The 20307-nt window shown below is 43.2% G+C and overlaps 1 protein-coding gene across 1 annotated transcript; it reads left to right on the top strand.

The window, feature by feature from the left end:
* The first annotated feature begins 8360 nt into the window (after positions 1-8360).
* On the top strand, positions 8361-17742 carry LOC139472713 (uncharacterized). The gene is made up of 6 exons (XM_071255164.1): positions 8361-8427; positions 9277-9555; positions 10910-11212; positions 11791-12093; positions 15251-15301; positions 17423-17742. Exons 1-6 carry the CDS (start codon positions 8361-8363, stop codon positions 17740-17742), a joined length of 1323 nt encoding a protein of 440 aa, XP_071111265.1.
* Positions 17743-20307: the final 2565 nt, after the last annotated feature.

Genomic DNA, 20307 nt, shown 5'->3' with positions numbered 1-20307 from the left:
GTCTATAGTAAACTACAGTTATAGCGAACTGAGCGATATGACGAACTTATTTTTTAGTCCCGACCATTTGTTGTAAATATGCTGTATATGTGCTTATAACGAACTACGGTTATCAAGAACTAAAATCAGTGGTCCCTTTGAGTTCGTTATAACCATAGTTTACTGTACATGTAAAAGTATTGAAAAATGAATTATTTGATTTCAGAACAATTTAGTTTTATTGAACTTGGCATCAGGCTAAGTAACTTTCTTCCGCTACTATACAGGTATGAACGAATGCAGAGGCGTAACGCCTTCATATAAATATTCTTTGACATGCCGCCAACGTGTTTCACTTTTCACTCGTAAATTGCTTTCACATGAAGTAGGCGTTTTCCCGGCTAACACCTCACCACGTGTTCATGATTGATATTTCTCACAATTATGGTTGAACAGTATGTATTTATAACCAACTGTTGATTAAAGAGTAGGAAATGATACATTCCCCGAAAAACTACTAGGAAAACGTGAGTTCGATTTGATTATTTATATACTTTCCTTGTTTCTGATTCTAATGTGCAGGATATACTTGTTTGATTACCTGGACATACTACGTTACGTATGCATAATCTGAACGTCGAACTGCGATGCCAGAGAAGAATTGACCAGTGGTCATCAGGGATTAGTTGTTATTGCAGGTCACTATTGGCTTTGCCCCGTCCCACATTACACATTCCTAATTTCGTGACTAGCCATGTTCGAGAATCCCGTCTTTCTTACCTGTATAGTGAGTGAGTGAGTTTGGTTTTACGCCGCTTTTAACAGTATCCCAGTCATATCACGGCGTGTCAGCTTAATGTGGGAGGAAAGCCCGAAGCGATGCAGGTCTCAGACGTTTACCACTTCGATGAAACCCACGAGCACGGACATGGTGCTGACAAACCTAGAAACATAATCGTGGCGAACTGGGATTCGAACCCACAATCATAGGTTTCTGGAGTGCCTCTGCACAGCGAATCGCGGCGCCTTAGACGACTTGGCCACCCGTGCCCCCTCTTACCTGTATAACCTGCACATAATACTTTAGACATGCATAAACGTCTCTCGTATTCGAAATATGTGTGGAAATGTTTTGGTGGTGCAGTTCGAGGTGTAGCTGTGTCAGGATCCGCTGGTCATGGGTTCGAATCTCACTTTTCCCCTGATTAGAGAGGATTACGCCTTTATAAGTAATAGTTCAGCTGTTTGGCCATGGTGTACATCCAGATACTCTTCACACAATATAAACGGGTATCCTGCATGGCGTGGGTTCGAATCCCTAGTCGCCCCGATTATGTTTCCAGGTTTGTCAGGACCATACCCGTGCTCGTGGCTTTCACCCAAGTGGTAAACGTCTAAGACCTGCATCACTTCGGGCTTTCCTCCCACATTAAGCTGACACGCCGTGATATAACTGGAATAAAAGCGGTGTTACACTCACTCACTCACTCACTCACTCACTCACTCACTCACTCACTCACTCACTCACTCCGGCATGGCAAGTGAAAGATTTTAGCAGTATTGGTTGTTTAACGCCCCAGTCGACCAGGCAATCCAGTGATTGATATTATGGGCACCGATCCACGCAATTGGGATATGGTGACATGCATCAACCAAGTCAGCGAGCCTGACCACCCGATCCCGTTAGTCGCCTCTTAAGACAAGCATGGATTGCTGAAGACCAATTCTAACCCGGATCTTCACGGGTTGGTTGGTTTGTTGTTTAACGCCGCGGTCATCAATATTCCACCTATATGACGGCGGATCATCACGGGTCTCCACCCGACCTGTATATATATGCATGTGCATTAAATGCATGCTTGTGATGACGGTTGATAAACAGTAAACTACGTTTATAACGAACACGCTTATAAAGATCTGACGAACATAACGAATTATTTTTGTCCCGGTCATTTGCTGTTTATATGCTGTATATATGCTTATAACGAACTACGGTTATATCGAACTAAAATCAGTGGTCCCTTTTAGTTTGTTATAACCGTTTAATGTACTCTGAAGAAGTTTTATATTACTATTGTTAATCCAGTCTGTTTGCGAACTCTTAAACCACTGGCCTACTCCATTTCTCTGATCCTGATTCTGTCAGTACAACACCCGGTCAGGGTTAGAATAAATTCCCACTACATTATTGTCGTAAGGCACGATTAATATTCATTGGATCGTGTGGTCAGGCTCGATGACGTGATTAATGACTGATCTGTCGTTGACTTTGCTCTGCTGTGAATCATTTGTCTTTTTGGTCTAGATATTTTATTTTCTCGACATTGCTGACTGGGGCGTGTAGAGAGTCCCATACAACAAAGAACAGCGCCACGCCCTTGATATTTACAAGAGCGTTCGTGGAGAGCGACCACCTGCGCACTTTCGACTTCCCTCCCACACTAGGATCTCGTGTCCTAATACAATTGAGATACGCAGCGTTAAACCCAACCCTGTCACTTGGTCATGATGTCTATATATATACGTATGGTCGTGTATGAGGAACTACCTTAACCGCTTTGTGATTATCTCGATATACAGTTAGAAGTATACTTGTAGAGATGTCAGGGAGTGTATTAATGAGCGTACGGGTAATGGAGTGGAGGTCCTACATACATTTAAAACGTTCTCTTATGGAAAATATTTGAAAAGAGGCCCCGCTCTCCTTGTGGCCTGTATGTATACTGTGGAGGACGTGATTGCCTGATGCACGGGGAATACGTGGTGGATCCAGGACTTTTAAAAAACGGGGCTCCACTTGGACCATTTGTTACTTCAGTGGGTGGGAGTGGGGAGTGCTGACCTTAGAACCCATTATTATTTAATTTTACTAACAACCAAATCAAGATGTTATCATAGTAGGCAATGCGCATACAAAATGTCATCACTTTGTTTGTTTGCAGTTTAACGCCACACTTAGCAATATTCCATCCATATGACGGCGGTCTGTAAATAATCGAGTGTCGACCAGAAAATCCAGTGATTGATATTGGGATCGATTACGCGCATCAACCAAGTCAGCGAGCCTGACCATCTTATCCCGTTAGGCGCCTCGAACGACAAGCATAGTCACCTTTTACGGCAAGCATGGGTTGCTGAAGACCTATTCTACCCCGGATCTCTTGTGTGGTTCCTGCTTTCAGAGAGTTAGGTTAATTAGCAACACACCCACACCCACAGACACATATTCACACTCTCTTACACATATACATACACATACACGCACTCACACACACACTCACACTCTCAAACATACACAAACACGCACTCACACACTCACACTCTCTCACATATACACAAACACGCACTCACACACTCACACTCTCTTAAACATACACATACACGCACTCACACACACACTCACACTCTCTCACACATACACATACACGCACTCACACACACACTCACACTCTCTCACACATACACATACACGCACTCACACACACACTCACACCTCTTACCCACAGACTCACAGATTCAGATTCACACACACACTCACACACACACGCACTCATACACACACTCACACATACACACATACTCACACACACACTCTCTCTTACACACAAATACAGATTACAGATTCGGATTCGCGAACACACACACACACACACACACGTACACGCTCTCATTCACACATACACACATACGCACGCACAAGCACTCACACACACACGCACTCACACATACACACACACGCACGCACACCCACTCACATACATGCACTCTCATACACGCACTCACATACACACAAATACCCCCCATTTTATCATTAGTCATACTAATCCTAATGATCAATTTTCCCAGTTTATATTTAGTCCCGATTATGTACCCAAATAGATATACTGTCACCTACTAGGACTTTGTTCACGTGACAGACACACTTTTCCTCCTGAAGTTAGTTCCGTGTTTCTCGCACTTGTCACAGTTCACGTACATGACATCTTCGAGGAAACATCGCCATCACACACTCAGGTAGGAGAGTATACTAGTAGGTGTGTTAGAGATGGGATGAGCCCATTGTAAAGCATAGAAAAAGTGTAGGGTTAAAATCGATCCATAGCAAAAAATACAGACAATATTTAGTCATATTAATTTTTTGGACTGAATCATTTAATTAATTGAAATTAATTGAATCATCGCACTTCTCTCTTCAGTTTTGTGTCCATAGACGTTACACAATGTGAAAATCTTTGTTCGCATCTCAGATGCGTCCCCGAGCATGTTCTATAATGTAACACACACGTGAAGATCCGGGTTAGAATTGGTCTTCAGCTTCACTTAGTTGCCGTAAGAGGCCCCTAACGGGATGGAGTGTCCAGGCTCGCTGACTTGGTTGTTGTCATCGTATCCCAGTTGCCGAGATCGATGCTCATGATGACAATCACTGGATTGTCTGGTACAGACTCGAATATTTACATACCGTCGTCGAAAAGCTGGGATAATGCTGAGGGCGGTCTTAAACAAGAAACACACAAAGTGTATAAACGTCTGCATCACTTTGGGATTGTTTGAAAGAAGTATTACAATAATTTTCGCAGTTATTATAAGTTATAGCAGTATAACGAGGGGTATATGTGTTTTATGGGCCCTTGGAAAATAGATAGAAAACAATTGTTTGAGTGAGCTGAGGTTAACTGAGGTTCATTTGATCGTAAAAAATGTGCGACGTTTTGCTCCGCAGCGGGGTATGAGGGATATATTCTCCCTCTCAGAAATCCGCGTGAAGCCTGTTATCCTCATGGCGGGGTATAAAGGATTTATTTTCCCGCTCATAACGTGAACCGATTATATCTCAATATTCTGACTTGGAGATGAGATAAATACTTTTTGGTTATTCCCTTGGTATGAATATTCAACTGCTTTTGTAACTTGCGTGGAAACAACCACAAGATAGTTAGGGAGACCTTGTGACGGACAATGCAAGGTTGGAAGGGGAGGCTGTTCAGGTCATTTAGGAACAAGAAAAACTAAAGTATATTTTGGGACCTGACTATATGTTCTAAATATGTAATTAAAGACTTCTTCCTCGTCTGTAGATATTCGGGGTTAGCATAGGTGCCCAGCAATCTACGCTGACCATAAGAGGCGATTAAATTTATCGGATAGTCAGGCTAGGTGTCTTGTTTGATAGTACAACACTGTCTCAATCTGCTTGTCCTTTGACTGGTCAGAGTAAGGGATGGCGCATTTAGGTGTGCAGATGTGCGCACCTTTGCTATTTTAGTTTCCGGTGGTTTTGACTGGGCTCCTGTCTATCTTAACAATTTGGCAGGTTGGCCGATTTCTCTCAAGCTACGATTGGACCATTTCGTTGTTGAATGAGTGAGTGAGTGAGGAGTAAGTATGGAGTTACGCCGCTTTTAGCAATATTCCAGCAATATCACGGTGGGGGACACCAGAAATTGGCTTCACACATTGTACCCATGTCGGGAGTCGAACCCGGGTCTTTGGCGTGACGAGCGAACGCTTTAACCACTAGGCTACCCGACCGCCCCCGTTATTGAATGAAAAAGAAGGGATGGGACATGACTATTGTAGGGAGAGTGCGGTAGTTCTCACAGAAAACAGAATTGTTAGTTAACAACCACGTCACCTACATGTAAATACGCATTGTACTATAGGCCTGTGACCTTCTAAGTACTGAATAAAACTGATTGAGAGTCCGGTAGGTCTCACAGAAAACAGAATTATTAGTTAACATCCATGTCACCTACATGTAAATACGCATTGTACTATAGGCCTGTGGCCTTCTAAGTATTGAATAAAACGGGCTGAGAGTACGGTAGTTCAATACAGGTGCTCACTGTTGGTATATCCGCACAATACCCTTTCTCGCGTCTGGTATGTACGCACAATACCCATGCTCGCCGTTGGTATGTCCGCACAATAACCATGCCCGCTGATGGTATGTCCGACACAATACAGGTGCTCACTGTTGGTATGTCCACACAATACCCGTGCTAGCTGCTGGTGTGTCCGCACAATACCCATGCTCGCCGTTGGTATGTCCGCACAATACACATGCTCGCTGCTGGTATATGCCCGACACAATACAGGTGCTCACTGTTGGTATGTCCACACAATACCCATGCTAGCTGCTGGTATGTCCACACAATACCCGTGCTAGCTGCTGGTATGTCCGCACAATACCCGTGCTCGCTGCTGGTATGTCCGACACAATACAGGTGTTCACTGTTGGTATGTCCGCACAATACCCATGCTCCATGTTGGTATGTCCGACACGTTACAGGAGCTCACTGTTGGTATGTCCACACAATACAGGTGCTCACTGTTGGTATGTCCGCACAATGCCCATGCCCGCTGCTGGTATGTCCCCACAATACAGGTGCTAGCTGCTGGTATGTCCACACAATACACATGCTCACTGTTGGTATGTCCGCACAATACCCATGCCCGCTGCTGGCCTGTCCGCACAATACCGAAGCAGTAACGAAACAATGACATGAATATTAACTTTACTGGATGAGATTGTAATGATATTTCTCACATATGATGAACTCATTTAATAATGAGGAACATGTCTCGCCACTTGAAAATGACTCACGTAAAATAATATTGCTGAGTGCGGCGTTAACCAGAGAGAAACAAACAGGATCGTGAGGTATTCCACTTAGATTTCCAGGCCTTGAGGGTGTCTTGCCTGTGTGGTTGTTGCTTAACGACGCACTCAGCAATATTCAAGCTGTATAACGGCGTGTCATAACTAATCAAGTCTGAACAAGACAATCTAATGAATGACAATCTTAGCATCGATTCACCTCATGATGATTCCAGAATCCTTACCTTCGGGTTCGGCGACTATACTTGTCGTAAAAGGCGACTAACGAGATCGGGTGGTCAGGCTCGCTGACTTGTTTGATGCATGTCATTGATCCCTATTGCGTGGATCGATGCTCATGATATTAATCACTGGATTGTCTGGTCCAGACTCGATTATTTACAGACCGCCGTCATATAGCTGGAATATTGCTGAGTGCGGCGTAAAACAACCAATCAACCAGCATTCGGGTTCACGTCAACATCTGTGATAATCCAGCTTTATTACGGTTGTTTTTAAGCCATCGATTCTGGACCAGACACACAAGTGACTGATATTATGAACAACGTCACTGAACCTGACCATTCGATCCATATACACGCTTACAACTGTTAGCATAGGTTAACGGGGCCGGACTATAACCAGACATCTGGACATCGTAAAGATCCGGGTCAGAATAGGTCTTCAGCAACCCATGCTTGCCCTGAAAGGCGACTATGCTTGTCGTAAGAGATGACTAACGGGATCGGGTGGTCAGGCTCGCTGACATGGTTCATGCATTTCATCGTATCCTACTTGCGTAGATCGATGCTCATAAAGTCAATCACTGGATTGTCTGGTCCCGACTCGATAATTTACAGACCGCCGCCCTTCAGCTGGACTATTGCTGAGTGCGGCGTTAAACAACAAACAAACAAACAGGGAAGAAATCTTGAAAGGTTCCACAGTTTATTCTAGTATGGGATATTTGGTGTCCGACGTTGTGTCTAAAGTTTTGCAAAAGTTAGGTAAATACGTTTATTCAATTGGATACAACCTATTGTATTGTTATTGGTTATCGATTCAAAAGTTTATTATTCCGCGTTTGATAACATGTTACATGTTATCCTGGTATTTTTCCTTCCTTCTCAACATACCGATCTCAAGAATATTGATTGTGTGTGCAAGGTACTAAATAAATGGATTAGAAAGAAAACGCCTTGTCGACAATGCCCTGTGACATTGTGAACGACTTTCCGTTTGTCGTCAATGCCCTGTGATCACAAATGAACTAGTTCCTGAATAATAGGTGAGGTGAAATTGGTTTTAACGTCGCGTCCAAGATTATTTCACTTATATAGCGACGTGCATGTACCATATTTTAACGTCTTTTGGTATGACGCGGCCGGGGATCGAACCCCTGACCTTCCGCTCTCCGTGCGGACGCTCTACCACTAGACCACGGAGCCAGTCCCTGAATAATAAGGAAACTCTGCTTTCCGGGTGGGTCGGCCAGGTACCCCTGAACACACATGTCATATTCTCCCACCCTGAGGTTCCATCACTAAGATGCCAGCAATTTATTATCCTGATGAGGGACCAAAATAATTGGTCGTAAGAGGCGATAAACAGCTCGGGTTGTCGGACTCACGGACTTGCACGAAGCAGGTCATCATATCCCAGTTGCGAAGATCGATTCGAAACAAATTGACGAGCTACTTAAGATAAGAAAACGAAGTGAAGATGAAATCGAATAATTAAGATTTCCTTTTACTGTCTCCCAGCTGCTGTCCTCAGAAACATGATGACCCCGACCCTTAACATCCTTCTGAGTGTCGCTGCCATCTACTTCGTTCAGCGTATAACAGGTGAGAGATAGCCTTCTCTCTGTCTCTCTCTCTTGCCCCCTCTCTATCTGTGTCTCTCTCTCGCCCCTCTCTCTCTTTGTCTCCTCTCGCCCCTCTCTCTTTGTCTCTCTCTCGCCCCTCTCTCTCTTGTCTCACTCTCTCTCTCTCTTGCCCCCTTTCTATCTGTGTCTCTCTCTCGCCCCTCTCTCTCTTGTCTCACTCTCTCTCTTGCCGCCTTTCTATCTGTGTCTCTCTCTCGCCCCTCTCTCTCTTTGTCTCCTCTCGCCCCTCTCTCTTTGTCTCTCTCTCGCCCCTCTCTCTCTTGTCTCACTCTCTCTCTCTTGCCCCCATTCTATCTGTGTCTCTCTCTCGCCCCTCTCTCTCTTTGTCTCCTCTCGCCCCTCTCTCTTTGTCTCTCTCTCGCCCCTCTCTCTCTTGTCTCACTCTCTCTCTTGCCCCCTTTCTATCTGTGTCTCTCTCTCGCCCCTCTCTCTCTTGTCTCTCTCTCTTTCTCTTGCCCCCATTCTATCTGTGTCTCTCTCTCTCGCCCCTCTCTCTCTTTGTCTCCTCTCGCCCCTCTCTCTTTATCTCTCTATGGCCCCTCTGTCTCTTGTCTCACTCTCTCTCTTGCCCCCTTTCTATCTGTGTCTCTCTCTCGCCCCTCTCTCTCTTGTCTCACTCTCTCTCTCTCTCTTGCCCCGTTTCTATCTGTGTCTCTCTCTGCCTAAATAACTGAATAAACTGTCTGTCTGTCTGTCTGATATATAGTGATGATGAAGATGATGACTCAAATCATATGGATGGTGGATAGGTGAACACTATAAACAGCACAATGATACCAATAATCAGAAGCATCTCTTGACTTTTCAGCAACTCCATGTCCCCAAGTGGCTATCTGGGAGTCAACCTATTCTATAGTTGGATACCAAAAGAATCTTTCTGCATTTGTATGGGTTCGACCCACAGACAACCAATTTGTCGTGACATGCAACCCTTCCTGTAGTGGAACTTCAACTTACAGCGCTACTTTCAATGATACACAATCTACCCTGACTGTAGGCAGAATCTCAACGGTTGATGCCGGGTTTTGGCGGATCAAAGACGCAAATGTAGACAACTATACTCCAATATGTAATCTAACGACAGCAAGTGAGTTTGAAGTTAATCATTATTTGGGAAATGTTACTTTTTATCTATTTTTATTGGTTAAAATATGGGTATTTTTATCTATTGTGGGTTTTCTCTCGCTTGTTTTTAGAATGTTGTTTTATTTAGACCAGATGCATAATCATAATAGACTCACTGAAGATCGTAGACATACATGAGTTTAAATAGCACGCACAACAATGATATAAGTTGTACCGTTTGATATTTTCGATGTCCTTTCGATCAATATTTTGTCTATTCTGTTTTCGCACCTCCATTTATCAATTAAAACCCTAATTATGTGTTACATAGTGCGTGTTTGTGATAGATATACTCCTTGCATTTACTTCAGGGTGTAAAAAACGTACAACGCATGACTATGAGTAGGATCATTCTAAACTGTCCGGCAAATGAAACTAAAGTCTTTAGTGAGTGAGTTTGATTTTACGCTGCTTTTAACAACATTCCAGCAATATCACGGCGGGGGACGCCAGAAATGGGCTTCACACACTGTACCCAAGTCGGAATCGAACCCGGATCTTCGGCGCGATGAGCCAACGCTTTAACCACTAGGCTAACCGACCGCCCGTTAAGTCTATAACCCTTATGTTTGATGGTGGCTTGCACAGAAACAAAAAAGAAATGGTTATTCAATGAGGATGTATTTGATAGGGGTGTCGGGAAAACGATGGACCCAGTCGTTTACGGTGCCGCAGTTTGCTGTTCGGAGTGACATTCCTTTGACACACTCAGAAACCTATTATTATGGGTTCGAATCCGGGCTCGCCGCGATTATGTTTCTAGGTTTGTGATCTCCATTCCCGTGCTCGTTGGTTTCAGTAAAGTCGTTAACATTTGAGACCTGAATCATTTCTGGTTGTCCTCCCACATAATAATAGCTGGAATACTGATCAAAGCGGCGTTAAACCCAACTCACTCACTCACTCACTCACTCACTCACTCACTTACTCACTCAGTGATATGGGTTTCCTAGTTATGATTTGGACCTTAAGTTTTGCAGTGTTTCGGCGACTGTTTTCACTAAGTAACCTTTTGATAATGGCTGTAATTGTTTGGTCAAATTCAATCTGGGGCCCCTCACACTCACTCAATCTGGGGCGGTCAGATAGCCTGGTGGTTAAAGCGTTCGCTCGTCACGCCGAAGACCCGGATTCGATTCCCAACATAGGTACAATGTGTGAAGCCCATTTTCTGGAGTCCCCCGCCGTCATATTGCTGAAATATTGCTAAAGCGGCGTAAAACCATACTCCCTCAGTCAAATCCATTCTTCAAGTGTATACTATACTTTGTCCGGCACTGTACATGCATTATTATATTTAGCGGTTAACATTCCAGATCTGCCTACTTGCGACATAAGCAGTGATCTAGACCCACTTTCCCTGGAACTCGGGGCAGTTCTCTCTATAACAGTGAACATCAAGAACTACTCCTGTTCGGACCAAGCCGGGTTTGACCTTACCACTGGTGACGTCACCGAGACGTTGCTCAGAAATGATAACGCTACACTCAACACAAATGAGGTTCTAAACAGCATCGTGAACGTTACATTGACACGGCTCGGGGACGTCCGGCTCAACTTCACCTGCCTCGACACCAGCTGGGAGCTTGACTGTGGTGGTGTAAAACAGTTGTTAAAGAGTGAGTAGTTCTGGCATATATAGTGCTCTCACATCAGTCGCAAAGCAGTTCGACCCGTGAAGACCCGGGGTAGAATAGGTCTCCAGCAACCCATGTTTGTCGTAAGAGGCGACTGTGCTTGTCGTAAGAGACGACTAACGGGATCGGGTGGTCGGGTTCGCTGACTTGGTTGATGCATGTCATCGATCCCAATGGCGTGGATCGATGCTCATGTTGTCAATCACTGGATTGTCTGGCCCAGACACGATTATTTACTCGGCGTTAAACAACAAACAAACAAAATAATTGAGTCTGGACCAGACAATCCAATGACTGGTATATATAGAGTCAGCCAGCCTGTCCACCTGATCACGTTGGTCGCCTCTTATGACAAGCATGGGTTACTGAAGATAACGTCTAACCCTGATCTTCGTGGGGTAATTGATGTATTATCAATGTATACATTCATGCAAACCCCAGGTTGGAAGATTTTTTTTCTTATCAGAAGATTACCTTAAGTGTGGAACCTCAATCATAGTTTTTCAATGACATGTAAAAAAATGTAAAAAAAAAGAAAACTTAATAAAATCTACCAACAGGCCCGCCATCATGCAACATCAGCAGCGATGTTGAAACGGACGACCTTGAACTTGGTACAGAGGTGACCCTCTCAGTGGACATCAGGAACTACTACTGCTCCAAACAGGCGGAGTTCAACCTCACCACCGGCAGCACCAAGGAGGTGCTGCTAGCTAGGCATGACGTGGATGACATTTCAAGCGCCTTCCCAAACACAACCTTCAACGCCACAGATGAGAGATTCGGAAAAGTTCTTGTCAAGTTTTCCTGTGATAACTACATCGAGGACCTGATCTGTGGCGGCATCGAGGAACTTGTTAAAAGTCAGTACGCCTAACACTCATTTCCTATAAAACTATAGAGACCGCCTCCGTGGTCTAGAGGTAGAGCGTCCGCCCGGAGAGCGGAAGGTCCGGGGTTCGATTCCCGGCCGCGTCAAAAGACGGTACTTGTTGTTACCCTGTCTGACGCTCGGCATTAAGGGTCTTAAACAAGGACTGCTCGGTTCGGAGTCAGTATACTGTCAGTGAGGTATTCATGTTAAACTGCGGCATGGTGTCTCAGTGGGCTAGCACTATAAATCGGCATCAGTCCGGATTAGTACACGCAGACACACACGTGCATGCACGTCGCTATGTAAGCGCAATAATCTTGGAAGCCTCGTTAAACCCTACCTCACCTTGAAGCTGTAGAAAATATCCATATCTCAACTGTAAAAGACTCCAGGTGTAAATGTTCCGCTACTCCATGGGATATGTAGCTTCCACAATTGTCACCAACCTTCACAGCAAGCTTCGTTTGTTTGTTTGCTTATTTGTTGTTTTCTGCCGCACGTAGCAATTGTCACGCTTTGTTGTGGCGGACTGTAAATAATCCAGTGACTGACACCTTGAGCACCAATCTACACAGCTGGGACACGATGACATGCACCAACCAAATCAGTGAGCTGGACCACTCGACCGTTCATCGCCTCTTGCGGTGAGCCTGGGTTTGTAAAGACCAGTACTAACCGGGATAGGAAAGGGGGCACAGCAGGTTTGGAAGCGGACTGGGAAGGGACGTAACTCAGTAGTGTAGCAGCTAGGAGATAAACGAGGTGTTTCCTCATCGGCTAAAAAAATTCAGCATTTTATTCACTACAGCATGTTGTAAATAGTTTTATTCAATTACTTCTTACTGCAGCATGCTATAAATAGTATCACTCATTTACTTCTTACTTCAGCATGCTATCAATAGTATTATTCATTTACTTCTTACTTCAGCATGCTATCAATAGTAGAATTAATTTATTTCTTACTTCAGTATGTTGTCAATAGTATTATTCATTTACTTCTTACTTCAGCATGCTATCAATAGTAGAATTAATTTATTTCTTACTTCAGTATGTTGTAAATAGTATTATTCATTTACTTCTTACTTCAGCATGCTGTCAATAGTATCATTCATTTACTTCTAACTTCAGCATGTTGTCAATAGTTTTATCCATTTACTTCTAACTTCAGCATGTTGTCAATAGTTTTATCCATTTACTTCTAACTTCACCGTGTTGTCAATAGAATTATTCATTTACTTCTTACTTCAGAATGCTGTCAATAGTTTTATCCATTTACTTCTAACTTCAGCATGCTGTCAATAGAATTATTCATTTACTTCTAACTTCACCGTGTTGTCAATAGAATTATTCATTTACTTCTTACTTCACCATGTTGTCAATAATAGTATTCATTTACTTCTAACTTCAGCATGTTGTCAATAATAGTATTCATTTACTTCTCACTTCAGCGTGTTGTCAATAGAATTATTCATTTACTTCTTACTTCACCATGTTGTCAATAATAGTATTCATTTACTTCTCACTTCAGCGTGTTGTCAATAATAGTATTCATTTACTTCTTACTTCACCATGTTGTCAATAATATTATTCATTTACTTCTTGCTTCTGCATGTTGTAAATAACATTATTATGGACTTCTTACTTCAGCGTGTTGTCAATAATGTTTCTTTGTCTATTTAAGATAATGCAGAAACTAATAACAATTCTTTCCTTTTATTACAGTGTCACGAAATAATTGTCTTTTCTAAGTCTCATTTTTATGTGGTTCCTAGACTCACAATAAACGACATATCCTTTCATACAGCAGTCGAACAAGATGCTAAAATCAGCTGGCTGCAAATGTGTCGCTTGGGGTCTAATGTCCTGAGTAATATGAGTGCTACAGGGAGACTAGTTGATTGCTATGTTCCTGGGTGCCGTTGTTCAAAACAATCTTAGCGGCTACGATTGTCGTAAGTCTGTGTTAAAGGGTGAATACTCCCATTCCACTAGGCGGCGATCCACGGCGCTCCGTCAGAGCGCCATAGAGCGCCATATAGAGCGCCATATAGAGCGCCAAGATCGCCATAAGCGCTAACCGATCGCTAACAGATCGCTAACTGATCTCCATGATCGCCAAGTTCGCCGCCGGTTGACTCCCCTGCACAAAGATCCGTGGCGCTCCGCCCAGAGCGCCATCAGATCGCTAATTGATCGCCTAGATCGCAATCGGAGTACTATCGAATCACCATAGAGCGCCGCCGATCGTCACAAAAGCTGGCCTACCGATCTTCGGTGCTCCATGGCGATCTGATGGCGCTCCTCGAAGATGCATTGGCGCTCCGATTGCGCTCCGATGGCGCTCTGATTGTGCTTCACTGTTTAGTTCACGATTTGGAACCGCTCCAAGGTCTCACCCAAAAAGCCTTCCTTCTCCTTCTTCTTCGAGGCTGCTGGGCCAGAATAGCAATCTGCTGGTTCACGATGGCATGGTTCACGAGATTGTAAATCACTTGTAATATGGCAGCATCTCTATGGTTCACGGTGATACCCGACTGCTGACAAGCACAGAACTTTAGAGCGCGGCTGAACGCAACAGGTTTTTATAGGATCGGGCCCCTTTGCGGCGATCAGGTCGCAATCGGATCGCCTAGAGCACTACTTGAGCTCTAACGGATCAGAGAAGAGCGCCATAGATCACAATGATCGCCATCGGATCACCAATAGAGCGCTATTGGAGCGCATCCTGATCACATCGGATCGCGAATGGAGCGGGAACTGATCGTGCAAGATCGCCACATTTTGGGGTGGTTTGGTGGCGATCAAGCGCCATCAAGTCTCTATCGGATCACATAGATCGCTTTTGGATCGCTATTGGATCGCTATCTGATCTCAATCGGATCACAAGTACCTCCATATCGCCTCATTATATGGCGATCTATGGCGCTCCTTCAGATCGCGTAGATCACCCTGGATCGCCGCCTAGTGGAATGGGGGTTACGATCGCCTTAGCGCTACGATCGCTTTGTACAACGGCACCCTTTGTACATCGGTTAAAGCTTCAAGTTGTCCCACAAACTGGATACCATTGCCTTCAATACTCGTCCAGAAGACCATGATCCCGCTGAAGGTCCTTTCGGTTTGTTATTTGACATTTTCTTGTACAGGGCTCCCTTCGACAACAGCAGCGACGACATCTCCATCTGCTACGCCTCCAGGTAAGACACTGACAACAAGTTCAAGAGGTAAAATTATTTATGCTTGGTAAGGATCAGATTGGTTGGCAAATATTGATGGACCAAGTTCATTAAATTCGATCGGTTGGTAAATCTCTGTGTCATAGCTGATGTCGTAGATGTATATCTTTGCTCGTTACAGTTACTATTGACCAACCAGAAAATGACCTTATGGGTGCTTAGATATAATTGTGCTATGCATGTTATTTTTCTGTCGTTAGTTCGTAATGTAATTAAAAAAAGCACTATATCAAAAAACTTTAAGCATATATGTCAGGGGCGGGACGGGTCACTCGGGTACTCGAGTCGGGATGGTACTGAGTAGGACCCGGATACCCACAGGACAACCCGAACCCGTGGTTAGTCATGTGATATATTTTTTAGGACATTAACATAACAATAAAATTTCATGGTCACACTTTATAAGTACAAGTCGCTAATGTTTGCATTTCATTCTGACTGTGCACACATTCCTTCTGATTTTAATATGTTTTAGTAACGACAAAGATTCAGTCAACTTCAGTGTATGCACGATCCGATTGCTTTATACTACATCTAAATACTTTTTGCCAGTAAAAAACTTCCTATTTGAATATTTTGTACCTAACTTAAGAACTAATGTGGGTACCCGGGTAGAGTCGGGTAAGGGGGGTCGGGTACCCGGGTAGTGAATTTGGACTCGTCCCAACCTTAATATATGTCTACTTTCTATTCATCAGACATTATGTCTAATAACTGTGTTTATACCTGTTATCAGTCGGAAGATGAAATTTAAATGTCATGTATCTATATGATAAACATGAATTGAAGCTTCTGAATTGTATTTTTGTGTTCCGAATTTACTATAGTTTTTTAAATAAAATGAAAAATCAAAATGTGATTTACCTCCCATAAGGTCGGTTTGTCACATATATCTTATTAACTCGAACATTTACAGGCATTAAACAGCATTCACTCGCGTTGTTAAGTCTTGTTTATTGTTTACGTTGTACTGCATAGCAAGAACCTACCAGTTGTATGAGTTGCACAGTGACAATCACTGCTCATGATATCAATCACTGGATTGTCTGGTCCAGACTCGATTATTTACAGACCGCCGTCATATACCTGGAATATTGCTGACTGCGGCGTAAAAAACAAACAAACAAAGCTATACTGATTGGTCCTTCGTCGCGTTTATACCCAAACACATTAGGACGTCAATATGTTGATGTTACGTCACAAATTTCACCGTTTGCACTTTGAGTACCACACTGAGAGTCTAAATGTGGTCAGAAGATGAACCTTGTCACACACAAGTATTATTCATCGAATTGCGTTCCAGCACAGTCCGCTCGTAAAATCTCTCATGGCGCATAGTAAAAAGACTCTGTTGGTGGGAAAGTTTTCAGGTTGAAAGAGTTGATTGAGTGAGTGAGTTGGTTTTAACGCCGCTTTTAACAGTTGTATCGCGGCGTGTCAGCTTGATGTGGGTGGAAAGCCCGAAGTGATGCAGGTCTCAGACGTTTACCACTTCGGTGAAACCCAATAGCACGGGTATGGTAGAGGCAAACCTAGAAACATCATCGGGACGAACCGGGATTCGAACCTACAATCATAGGTTTCTGGCGTGCCAAAGGGACGCAACTCTGCACAGCGAACCACGGCGCCTTAGACAACTGGGCCACCCGTGCCCCCGAAAGAGTTGATTGAAGGGACTATGTAAAATTATGTTTTCTTCTGATTATAGTACAGTTGCCCAACATGTAACGTGAGTGAGTATTGTTTTTAGCAATATTTCAGCAATATCACGACGGGGGACACTAGAGATGGGCTTCACATTGTACCCATGTCGGGAATGGAACCCGGGCCTTCGGCGTGACGAGCGAACGCTTTAACCACTGGGCTACCCCAAGTAACGCGTGATATCATTAACTAGGGGACTCTTGAGATTAGGCTGGTCATGAAGGGGAACTTGCATTTTGGTCAAAAACAAAAACAATCTACTCACTTTTCCAGGACAAATCAATATCCCTTTTAAAAATGTATCAGCAGGTTAAACCAAACTCTCCCACCTTTGAATACTAGCTGTGATGAAACAATAAATGTACTATTTGTCATCAGATACACCCAGTCTAACCAGCACAACCACAACAGCTGGAAGCCCTGCTCAAGACCCTGATGTTCCTGTAGCCCTCATTGCTGGTGTCTGTGCTGGTGTGCTTGTGCTGGTCGTCATCGTGGTCGTCGTTCTACTGAACCGCCGGAAAATCACAGCTGTTGCCAGAAAATACATAGTCACCCGAAAGACACAACATAGTCAATTTGAGGACGGACTGGAGAGCTCCACGAGTGAACCAACCCTTGACATGAAGGACAATGTGGCTTTCGATGAAATCAAGCTGGACAATGTTGAAAAGGTTGCCGACAGCGAACATGAATGATGACACATAACGTTCCTATATTCTTACAACAAGGGTCTTAAGCAACCCATACTTGCCCTAAAAGGCGACTATGCTTGTCGAAAGAGACGACTGACGGGATCGGGTGGTCAGGCTCGTTGACTTGGTTGCTACATGTCATCGATCCCATAATGCGTGGATCGATGCTCACGATGTCAAACACTGGATTATTTACAGACCGCTGTCATATAGCTGGAATATTGCTGAGTGCGGCGTTAAACAACAAATAACCTAACCTAACTTTTAATTATGGAGAAAGTGTTTGTTTGTTTGTTTGTTTATTTGTTTGAGAGAGAGAGAGAGGGAGTGAGAGAGAGAGAGAGCGAGAGAGAAAATGAAGTTTGAGATGCTGTTAGTTTAGATTACACATTTTGTCTTTATAATGCTTCATTGATTGTAACAAGGTACCCCGTTTGTATTGTATTGCTTCTCCTTAATGTATTTTCAATATTATTTTAATGTTATATGCACATCATCCACAACAGGTAATCTGTAACAATTGGCGATTTCTTATTTATTAATGCTTAAGTATTAACATGTACCATTGCTGTGACAGAGAAAAAAAAACAGAGAGAGAGAGAGAGAGAGAGAGAGAGAGAGAGAGAGAGAGAGAGAGAGAGAGAGAGAGAGAGAGAGAGAGAGAGAGAGAGAGAGAGAGAGAGAGAGGTTTATTAATGTTTAAGTAATAAGATTGAAAAAAATGTTAATTTTCCTTGGATAGTAGTTACTTTATCTGCTGTAACAATATGACCACTTTGGCCTTGATTGTACATACAACATCTTCTTCTTAGAGTATCAACATTTCACATTATCATGATGAGAGAGAGGTTATTGAACTCTTTATCGTTACGTGAGTACATGTTTCCTTATCGAAGGGTCAAACAGTTATTATATTCATTATCGTATACTGAGGGTATCGCCCTCCGGTCATAAACTGAACGAAGTAATGAATGGAAAAGAACGTTGAAATGGTGAATTGAATTGTTTGAAGAATAAAAGGGGACGTAATTGAAATAGCAATGGAAAGGAGGGGGGCGGGGGGAGAGGGAGTGGGAGAGAGAAAACAGAGAGAGAGAGAGGAGGGGGAGGGAGAAGGAGAGAGGACTAAAACAAAAGAGAACGTTCAATTGGTGGATTGATTTGTTTGAAGAATAGGGGGAAGATGTAAATACAATAAAAAAGGTAGAACAAGATCAGTGTGTATGATACACTTGTAATATCATCGCTGTCTGTAACATATGTGTGGATGGTGGATATGAAAGACAAATCGTAATCAAAAGACGAAAACAAGAACTGTAGTTTCTGGTCATCTGTGGATGCATAAAACTTCTGAGGGGAATAACTGAATACTATATATATGAAGCGATATATCTGTTCCATACTGCAGATACTATGTATATGTTGTGTGTTAAATACGTGCCCCAATCTCTTCCATAGCGCTAAGTCCATCGTACCTCCCATACTTCAACACAGACTTACGACAATCGTAGCGATAAGATCGCTGTGTGGAATAGTCATCACATTCTTATTATCATAATTTTTTTTTTTTTTTCAAAATACATAAACAAAAATGTCTCTTTTGTTTGTGAAGAGTTTAAGTGTATTACTGTTTACTGTGCTCGGAGATGAAGATATTTTGTATGTGGATATGATTGAACGAGGATGACAATTTGAGATGACAACATCAACTTGTATATCATCACTTTTCAGTCATCAATAAACTTACGTCACAGTTGATTTTGCCTTTGAATACATATCAGCCCCCTATCAAAGTACTGTCATTCGCCGAGTTTTTTATAAGTTTATGAATGTATGAGTTTAGAACCACGGACCTTCTGATCAGAGGTTAACCCCGTCAGCATGCTGACAAGGTAAGGATGTCGTAAGGATACTCGATACTCCTCCGTCAACAGAAGGCACGTCCCGGACCGCATAGTACGGTACTGATGCTTATTTTGCTCACATTTGATATGAACGTTCTCAGCCCCACATTGGGCGTCATTGTAGCAGCTATAACATTTCAGAGTCCCGTGATGGGATTCGAACCACGGACCTTCTGATCAGAGGTCGGACGCCTTGTCAATATGACCAAAGAGGTTAACCCCGTCAGCAAGCTGACAAGCTCCACCGTCAACAGAAGGCACTACATATGTATAGACGTTAGGCGTCCACTCTACAGCATGTGTATGTCACATACAGTAAACTACGGTTATAACGAACAGGCTTATAAGGAACTGACGGACTTACTTTTAAGTCCCGACTATTTGCTGTAATTATGCTGTATATGTGTTTATAACGAACTATGGTTAAAACGAACTAAAACTAATAGTCCCTTTGAGTTCGTTATAACCATAGTTTACTGTATGTTTCTTCAGTGACAGGCGTCCACTCTACAGCATGTGTATGTCACATATGTTTCTTCAGTACAAGGCGTCCGCTCTACAGCATGTGTATGTCACATATGTTTCTTCAGTACAAGACGTCCACTCTACAGCATGTGTATGTCACATATGTTTCTTCAGTACAAGGCGTCCACTCTACAGCATG

This window comes from Haliotis cracherodii, unplaced genomic scaffold (genome assembly GCF_022045235.1).
Source record: "Haliotis cracherodii isolate W230 unplaced genomic scaffold, xgHalCrac1.p SCAF_25, whole genome shotgun sequence".
NCBI classification, from domain to species: domain Eukaryota; kingdom Metazoa; phylum Mollusca; class Gastropoda; order Lepetellida; family Haliotidae; genus Haliotis; species Haliotis cracherodii.
Note: the sequence above shows the minus strand (reverse complement) of the source record. Positions and strands in the feature narration are given on the sequence as shown.